This window comes from Cupressus sempervirens, chromosome 1 (assembly GCF_028749045.1).
Source record: "Cupressus sempervirens isolate cs-2001-9-10 chromosome 1, ASM2874904v1, whole genome shotgun sequence".
Classification (NCBI taxonomy): domain Eukaryota; kingdom Viridiplantae; phylum Streptophyta; class Pinopsida; order Cupressales; family Cupressaceae; genus Cupressus; species Cupressus sempervirens.
The window spans coordinates 173,014,938-173,025,109 of record NC_143118.1 but is presented as its reverse complement, the minus strand read 5'-3'; the positions used below and the strand labels follow the sequence as shown (position 1 = coordinate 173,025,109).

Below are 10,172 nucleotides of genomic sequence, written 5' to 3'. Positions count from 1 at the left end.
TGGTCAGAATGAGGAGTCCTGCTTGATACAGAGGTGGTCATTCTTACAAAAGGGAAATTCGTTAATAAATAAAGATAGAACAGATCAACGAGTTAATCCGACTACACAAGGAGGTGCTGGAAACAGTAGCAAAAGCAAACCAGCCATATCGAAATGTTTGTGTTTTCTAAGATGTCAACAATATAATCAGTGATACTACTCATTAGAAAAATGTGTTTGTCATGCAAACGAAAGCAGGTCTTCAAGATGCTTCTCTATCCTTGTAATTGTAATAATGATTCTCGAATCTTGATCATTTGACTGATGCAATTACAAAATCACTCTGCCTTTTCATAACATTATATTCAACAAACTGGCTCTTGATTTTAACAGATTTCGGAATGCTTACAAAAAATGGAGAAAGCAAGAAGGTTTGATATACATTGATGTCTCATTGTCTTACCTTTAAAAATTGGCTGCCCAATATAAAAAGATGCAATGGAATTCATGACCTGCCTTGCTTACTGGCATTAAATGCAAAAAGTTTTATGATTGCCTTAACATTTTATCTTTGTACTTCAGTTGGATCACCTATTCATTTTGCAAACTATAATGTTGCACATTACTTGTGGACTGTCTTTTAAAACATTTTTTCTCCTTAATCTGAAAGCAAATAGTAGAGACTCATGTGGGTGCTTCCTTGCATGGTTTGTGCTCCTATTTGATGAAACTCTCATTAGTCATAACGTTCGTCCATAAATCCAAAGTTCAAATTTTGTTGTGCCATATGCAACCATCCAAATGAGTTCTTTCGTTCACAATATTAGGGGTGTCACAAGGGCAAGTCGTCTTTATTTAATTTACTGAATTTGTCACATCTATTAAAAATGACCAACCATTGAGAGCCTAGTATTTTGCTCCACTGTACACTCGTCAGAAGAAAATAAGTGTCATGTATGACTTGATTGTCAAATCGACAAACGAGCATTCCTTGTGCAATATAATTTCATTACCAGATCTCACCCCACAAAGCCTTACTTGTTAAGCATTCTAAAGATAAAGCTAGCACAAATCTCATTTTCTGGATGTCTTCAATGCTCATCTCCAATTAAGGCACTAGATGCTTGATGATAAAAACTGTGTGTGCAAACAAAATAACTGTAATCATGCTTTCTTGAAATGTGAACAATTGTTTACATTAAGTTTAAATTAAATTTTCCATTCTTGAAAGAATGTTTACAGCTCATCTTTAAGCTAGCTATGTTGTTAAGATGGATCCCATTATATACTCCAGAAGCAAGCTCCCCCTCTAAATTAAATTTGTTTAGTTCTCAAGTGAAACTAGACCTAGTGATGCATTGATAAATATTTTTCAACATTTGTTGGAAAACTTCACAACAGTGAAGTGAACCAAGTAAGCCTGATCAATCAATTGCGACCAAGGTTATGGAGCTCTAATCAGTTAACCTTTGTCGAGAGCTTTGAGGACTCAAATCTTTGAGTCGTGCAACCAGGTAGACACGTCCATGTACCCATCGACTGCCAGGATTTGACATTGAATTCTGCAATAAAGATAACTATCCATTACCATGGCAAAAATTCCCATATTTAAATCCTTGAAAAGATCAACAAACAACAACTTAATTAAAAGCATGGCCATCATTACAACTGGAACAGGTGCAAATGCTAATGCCTATGAGCAGCTCACCTCCACCTTTGCATGGAAAACAAGAGGGCGTTCGCAGACATGGCATTCTGTTTTATGTCTAGGACGCACAGACTCATCTGCCCTGACAAATGCAAATACCTGCATCTCGAAGTTAAATCATCTCACACAATAATTCACTAAGTCGTGAAAAATGATCCAACAGGAGTCGCAATACCAATGCAGTAAAAGATAATTTCTAATATGGATTTGGACTTGGAAGTTTGATACTTGAGATGACAATGGAAAAAGAACTTCCAAACAAACAAATATCGAGGCAAGGCTTTGCACCTCTTCTCCGCAGCCAGGACATGAACCCTTCAGTGCCACCAAGTCATTCCTCCAGAGGCGTTGCAGCGCTCTAACTAGTAAATGGAACATACAGAAATGTCAGTCATTTTAAGTTGACATCTAAAAGTAATTAGTAATTACTATTACAATCCCCAGATACAATCTAACCAACAGATTTTTTAGTTAGATGAAAAGGTTACATTAAATCTTCCAATGAATCTAACCTTTTCTTTTACATGATAGAACGAGTTAAAGAAAAACAAATAAGTATGCATTTACAAACAGATCTAATCCACACACCTCTGCCCTTCATTGTTCTAAGAAGAGGTTCATTTACATATGAGTACAATGATCATTACATCATTTACTACAACAAATGCATGGAAGTTTCTCTTCAATGTATAAGCGAAAGCATATTGAATTTCTGCACATTTTAGAACAACCTAAGGAGCACAAACAGTATTTATTGAAGCAAAAAGAAACACCACAAATTATCAAATTCGGAATTGTCAGCTCATTTCTCTTGTTTTGATTAACCTGAACACCACCATTTCGAGAAGCAGTTTCCTTCCAATACAATTGAAGCAGGAGCAACATGCATAGGGTTACCCTTACAATCTTAGGTCAATTATATAATTTAATGTTATTATACTCATTTAAGTGCCGAATCTTGAAATGTCGATGCATAAGTTTTTGCTCACTATCAACTCTACCATGTCTATAACCAGGTGATGAAAACAGTAAATCAGGATATTACATTTCATTCATTTCCCAGTCATCTAGTTCAGAATAGTTTATTTGTTTATGAAAACGTGCTCTTAGAACTTAAATCATTTTATGGAGAAATTTTACTTATGGCTATGATCTGAGGAATATAATATGATTTAACCCTCAGCAGAATAGAAGACTCCATGTTCGGTGAAAACAATTTGGCTATGTTATCCCATGATTCGGGGAAAGGGTAGAGTGAGAACAAGGGACATGTTTCTGGGATGGCGCATGTGATGGTCATTTTTTAGGGGACATCTATCAAAATATAGAAAAATTCAAATATTGATATTAAGTCCTGCACACTCACAAAGAGACAAAGACTAAGGGCAGTGTATTTTCTATATTTGAAATTAAAATTTACGGAAATTTTCAAATATTCAAATATTTTCTTTTGTCAAAATGTAAAAGCCCCATCCTATCCCGTCCTGTCCCATCCCTGCATCCCCGTAAAATTTTCAGGATAGGGGCACCCACATTTTGGTTTTGCTAGCTCTTTCTAGGACCCCTTTGTTAATGTTTTGTAGCTTCTATCGGATCAAACTTATATATATATAAGTTATTATCGACTAGGTGAAAAGGAATTCTCAAAAACGAGCTCTGCAACTCGTACACCAGCCAGACACTTATGTGCCTTGGCTTCCATACCCTACTACGACATGTTCTTTGCAACTTTTTCTTCTTTTGTGCCCTGGTTTTCATTGCTTTTCTTGTTTTTGGCTCTTGTTTCTTCATTGCGGGTGTTCTTTACTAAGTATCTTTCATGTTTTTTTGGGTGACGTTTGGGATTCCATGTTTGTGATTGCTAATTCTTACCCCATCCTGCCATCATTTTCCCACCCTAGATCACTCATGAGGAATTAAGGGCCCGTTTGGTTGGAGGAATATGATTTTAGAATTGGCATCCGGAATCCTTGATTTGGGATTCGGGAACTTGAAATCCAGATTTCGGTTTTGGGAATTCAATTTGGGCCTGTTTGGTTCACCAAGAATTCAATATAAGAATACACATTTCCTCCATTTGGTTGCACATTTACGAATTGGAATTGGAATACCCACATGAACAAGTTATTTTTTTAAAGATGAATGAAATATATTTTTAATACATCATTTTAATGTGATTACATATCATATGATTTTAAAGCCATTTAATATATTTATTGTCATCAAAATTGTGGAAAATACTTACCAAAAGGTGTTAACAATTCATGTCTCAAAAAAAGTAGTACTTGTCATTGCACAACAAATATTGCCAGGTGTAAATAATGTAATTTGCGTTGATAATATTTAATTTAAAATGGATAATTTTAACTTATATGTAAAATTCAAAAGTACCAATTTTTTTGCAGTCTATATAATATGTGAATTTAGTGCTAAATATAAATAATAGTACTAATTTTTAATAATTATAACTAATTATTTTGAAGAAAATTGTAGAATCTAAAACCAATGAAATCTCAGACTTTATCTAAATTTTGTATTGTGAAATTTAATATAAAATAGAAAACGCAACTATGCTTCTAATAATACAAATATATAAAATGTAAGGTTCAAAAAAATAGATATAAATATAATATAACATTTGTGAAATATAAAATATCCTTTAATTTAACTAGAACAATTTAAGTACTAAGAAACAAATATAAAAATATTGTGCAATATTTAAACAAAATAATATTTACAATGAGTCAGAATATATAAGAATTGTTGAACATCTTATATTTATCTATATTTTTCAAATATTTTTGACACAACATAAGATACATTTTATTTATAATTTCTCATATTTCATTGTCTTGAGATTGTTAATTTTGGAAAAGAAAGTCTAATAATTTCAAAATTAAAACTAAGAACTCCAAGATACACACAAATGTTAAAAACCCTAGGTGGTTTTCTTGCATACCTCAAAGAATCATCAGAAGGAAACACTATCGGTGCAGACAAAAGACACTCGGCAGTGTCAAGCAGCACACACAGTGGGTAGACTGAAACTTCGACAACGTCAAGCAAGAACAGCGACAACAAAAGAGAACGGGCTGAGGAGTGAAAATGGCGACAACGAAAGATGAGCACGCGGGCAAATAGGTTTCGCGGATGCGACACAGGGAGTGAAAACGAACATAATCGCACTTCCCGCTTTCCCAAAAAAAGAATTAAAATGCGCATACCTCGAATTCCACCTATTTCGGTGGAAGACCGTATCCTCAATTCAGGGGGCAAATGAGGATACGGGATTCTTTTTTTTTTTTAATCCCCATTCGCATTTGGCAGGCCCAAACAGTGGATACGCATGTTTTAGGAGTGCGCTATCCTAATTCCTGCTGAAATCCACGGTCCAAACGGGCCCTAAGGGATGGTAATCATGGTCGATGGTGGAGGAGAGGCGTCTAGAGATATGATGAAAGTTGATTAGGTTTGCACCAATGAACATAATAAATCTAATGTCTAGCAGAAGGAAGTTTCAGAGAAATTGTCATATAACGCAATGGTGGAAGAGTCTTCAACTTCTTGCCTGCTAACTGCTTTCTTCTCTAGTAAAATTTGTAGGGTCATTCCAGATGGAATTTGAAGTGACAGAGACGGAGCCGCAACCAATGGAGATAGACTCGGGGATGGAGGCAATTCCGATTCTGGAGTCGGTGGAGTAAAAGAGGAAGGTAAGATCCCACCCCATGAACTGAAGACCCTTTCTCTTTCGCCGAATGAGGATATGGTAAGAGTTATTAAATCAGAGCAATCTTGATTAAAAAATGTTGTAGTATTCTTTGCATGTTTAGATAAAGAGTTCTTACCCTCTTGGAAATTTTTTGATGAATGGGTGGTCAATGTTTGGGGTAAGAAACTTGGGATTCATGTGACCTTCTATACAATGGTTCAAAGAGGGCTTTTTTTTGTATTTGTCAAGATTCGTAGTATGCAAGAAAGAATACTTAATAAGAAGTTTTGGAATGTGGGTAAATCTCTTTCCAGAGCCTTCCCATGGTCGTCGACTAGGAATGTAGAAGAAGTGTCTACTAGGGCTTCATCGAATTGGGTGAAGTTGAAAATTTGAATGTTGAATTTTGGCCCTTTATCCATCAGCTTTTGAAGCCTATTGGCTTGGTTCTGCAAATTGAGCAATCTAAGACCACCCTCCCACATTTAAATGCTAGGGTTATGGTTGCTCTCGAACTTGGACTTGTATTCCCTAATAATATCTCTCTTAATATTGATGCTGAAGCGTTTTCATGGAAAGTCTCTCATCTTTGTAATTTAGGTGCTTGTTTTCACTACAAAAGGAATGGACATGCAAGAAAGGATTGTCCAGAGTTATTAAGACCCCAAACTGCTTTGAGATTTCAAAAAATAATGCTCATAAAGTTTCTAGTTCTAATAATGAGAATCCCTCGGCATCCTCCTCAAGTAAGGCTGAAAGCATCCTGAGGATAGAGGAGCCTGTGGAAGATGATACTAATAAAATTTCTAATGATGTTCTAGGAGAGGAATTTGAGACTATTGTCAATCCCTTGTATGACATTGAGCTAACTCCTACCTATGATCCCATTTCTAGTTCTAAGATCATCCCAAGTGGTTCTACCCGGTTAAAATCTATTATTTGCCCTAAAGATAGTGTTCTTGTTGTCCCTCTAGTAGAAACCCCCACCAAACTTAATGTTCAGCAACTTGCTCTTAATTCTCTAGCTGAGAGAGAAGAGCTGGTTAAGAATGCCAATCACATTTTGACTGATAAGAATATGCACTTGAATGGCTCGAAGTCTTCAAGGATGAAAATTTCTCTAGATAAGAATAAAACCGAGCCCCCTTTTGTTGATGTCACCAATAAAAGGAATAAGAAAAGAAAGGGCAATGAGAATAAAATATTAACCAACTCTAGTGGTTATAAAAGTAAACAGAGAGATATCACTGATTATTTTAATAGATTGTATAACAATGGCAAGTGTAACCCTAAAAATCATGAACATGATCAACATCCATAGCTGGAATGTTAGAGGGTTGGAGATGAATGATAGGAAGTACATTGTCAGAAGATGGTGCAGTAATCTTAAAACAAAAGATTCCGTTTGTTTACAAGAAATTAAAGTAGTTGGATTTCAGGCTTACACTATTCTAAAAATGCTTTGGGATCATGCTACTGCATTCTACTCCAACCATGAAAAGGGAAAGGGGGGAGTTGCTATTCTTGTGGGATCTAATTGGGTGGACTATATTGTGAATAGAGGTGTCTCTCCTTGTCATAGGACTCTATGGATTGTATTTTGTAAAGATGGTCAAAGCTTTGGATTGTGTAACTTTTATACAACTAATGATTATAGAGACCGAGCTGAATTGTATGAATGGGCTTCAAAAAACTTGCCTAACACCAAGTGGATTTTTATTGGTGATTTTAATATGGTGGAGCATAGGGAGGATAAAGTTGGTAGTAACTCTTTCAGTTGGAAAGGTAATGAATTATTCTTTTGGAACAAATTGAAAAGGAAATTTAATATTTTAGATCCTCTTGAGGATAGAAAATCAGGGTTTCAAGATATTTGGTATCCTTGGTGCAATAATCAAAAAGGTTCTCAAAGGGTTTACTGTAGGTTGGATAGAGTTTATGCAAATTCTGCTCTCCTTTTTTTTTCTCTGATCTTGGCCACTCACCTATCACAGTTACTCCTGCTTCTCTTTCTGACCATTCTCCTATCTCTGCAAGGATTGGGTTACAAGGTGAAACTCCGGTTTCTAGAGTTAAGATTAACAAGCCATTTAAACTTAATCTCTCTCCTTAAAGATCAAGATACTATTAGTACTCTCAGGCAAGTCACCGACATTGTTAAATTGGTTAGTGGTGATGTGTTACCAAGAGAAATGTGGGAAGGATTAGTTGATGTCTAGCAAAAGATTTTCAGATTATTGGTAAATAAAAAGTATGGATTTAAATATTGAAGAAACTAGGGCACAGACTAAACTCAATAAGATTGAGAAAGATTTGTAGATCAGAATTCAAGATTTGGAATCAAAAGTTGAGTTGGTGAAGACTAAACACTCTTTGAGGAAGATCCAAAACTATAAGATTCAAGGGCAGAGAACCAGATCCAAATTGAAATGGAATCTAGAAGGTGATAGGGGGTCTAAATATTTCGTCAACATTATTAAGGTAAATAATAAAAGAGAGTTCATTGAACACTTTAATGTTAATGCTGACAAATCATTGGATCCAGAACTAATCCAGTCAGCCTTCTTTGAATATTATTCTCAATTTTTTTCATCTAAAATGTTGGATGCTGATTATGAGGCACTTGATAAATGTCTGCAACTGATTCCCAGAAAAGTGTCTGAAGAAGATAGTAACAGACTAAGCACTCCTATTACTTTGGATGAAGTTAAATGGGCTATTAATTCTCTTGCCAATGATAAATCACCAAGATGTGATGGTCTTCCTGCTGAGTTCTATAAAACTAATATTTATTGAATTTCTAGTGATTTGTTAGCACTCTAGAGGATCCCTAGGCAAAAGCATTAATAAAGGCATGATCAAATTGATCCCAAAGGCTGGTGACAGAGCTGAAGTTAAAAATTGGAGGCCAATAACATTATTAAACATCTCCTATAAGATTATTGCTATATTGTTGGCTAAAAGAATTGAGAATATGCTCAATAGATTTATCTCAATTACACAAGCAACTTTCATTAAAGGATATATACTGAAAAATCTAATAACTAGTTGGGAAGCAATGCATTGGGCTAAGAAGAGTAAGTAGAATGTTGCTATCGTATTGCTTGATTTTGAAAAAGCCTATGATAGAATTGAATGGGTTTTTGCTATTGGGATGCTACAAGCTTTTGGATTTCCTGAGTTTTTTTTGCAAATGGATTAAGGTGTTGTTCAAGCATTCTTCTACTGTTATAGATGTGAATGGCAATCTCTCCAACTCTATTCCTCTAGGAAGATCAATTAGACAAGGTTGTCCCATCGCCCCTACCCTATTTGTCATTGTTGTTGATGCTTTATTCTATGTGCTTAGAGAGCCCTCCCTTGGTCCTCTTGTGAAAGGCCTCCTCCTTCCTAACAATGATACTCTTCTAATTTCTCAATTTGCTGATGACGCTTCTTTGTTTTTGGAACTTGAGGAACTTAATTTTCATAACACCTTGGATAGACTTGACTTTTTTTGCTTAGCCTCTGATGCCAAAATCGCTCATAAATCTTCAATTTTAAGTTGGTCTGATTCTCCTCCCAATTGGGTTCAGTCAATGTCTTGGCAATGGAAAGGCCCTAATGAGATTGTTAGATACCTTGGTATCCCTTTTGCTGTTAATCCTTCTACTAAAGCCATGTGGGAGTGGGTCTTTGATAAATTCAAAAGAAACATGTGAAATGGCAGACTTACTTTTTGTCTTTTGGCAGGATGGGTACAAGTTGTGCAAAAACTTTTGGCATAACATCATCTTTACTTTGCTTCTACTTGGTTAATGACTAACCATCAAATGGATAAAATTGAAAAAAAAATTGAGAGATTTTCTGTGGTTTGATGGAATGGAAAATAAAAAGAGACACTATGTGAATTGGTAGTGGTGTTGTAAACACAAGCAATATGGTGGATTGGGCTTGAAGTACCTAAAAAAGTATGCTACTCCTCTTGCCTCTAAATGGATTCTTAAAGCCATTTATGGTAATGAACCTTGGAAAGTTCTGATCAGAAACAACATTCAATGCTCTATAGTTCCCAAAAGCAAAAGCTGGATGTACATACTATTTTGTGATTTTCTTTTAGGAGATTTTAAGATTAGGGTATTTGGTTCTAATGTTTTTAGTACTCTCTAGAAGGCTTGGACCCACTCAAGGATACTCTTACCAGTTAGAGGTGTTGTTGGCTCTTCTTCATCTTTTGTTGTCACGATAGATCAATTTGGTGGAGGCTATACCTAAATGGAAAACCTTTGGCACTTAAACAAAGTTGCTCAGCAAAACACTAGAATGTGATGGAAATCTATTTAATTAGTGACTTAGTGATTGATAATCGGATGGGTACTTGGCATGATCTTAGAGCTAGATATGAATCCCACAGACTCAAAAAAAACATATACTTTAATTTGCAAGGCACTTGGTTCATGTAACTTCTCCAAAACCATTGACTCGGATAGTTTTTTCAAACAACTGATGTGGAAAGATGGAACAGTATTTAATGAAGTATCAGTTAAGCAGTTATATTCTATGCTTGTTTCTGATGCTGTAATTTTTCAAACGGTGATGCAAGGATGGGATTTGTGTTCTCCCTTTTTTGAATGGTCTTTCTTTTTTCAGTACTTGTGGCAAGCTAAAGTGGAACCCAAAATAGTTTGTTTTAAATGGCTCTTGTTGCTTAAAAAATTTGCTTTAGGACCTAACTTGGAGTCTTTAGGTCTTTCCTTTGGCTGTTGTAAAATTTGTGATGCAGTTGAGTCTTTT

General features: G+C 35.4%; 1 protein-coding gene across 2 annotated transcripts in view; it reads right to left on the bottom strand.

Annotated features, from left to right (window-relative positions):
• Window positions 1-1,123: 1,123 nt before the first annotated feature.
• Window positions 1,124-10,172, bottom strand: part of LOC149576689 (PGR5-like A protein) — a 102,103-nt gene continuing 93,054 nt past the window's right edge. For both annotated transcript variants that reach the window (XM_089819189.1, XM_089819197.1), the window contains exons 5-7: window positions 1,976-2,049; window positions 1,688-1,786; window positions 1,124-1,541 (exon numbers count right to left, since the gene is read on the bottom strand). In XM_089819189.1, the coding sequence (XP_089675315.1) occupies window positions 1,434-1,541; window positions 1,688-1,786; window positions 1,976-2,049 (281 nt within the window). In that variant the 3' untranslated portion in view covers window positions 1,124-1,433. The remainder of the gene's footprint in view (window positions 1,542-1,687; window positions 1,787-1,975; window positions 2,050-10,172) is intronic.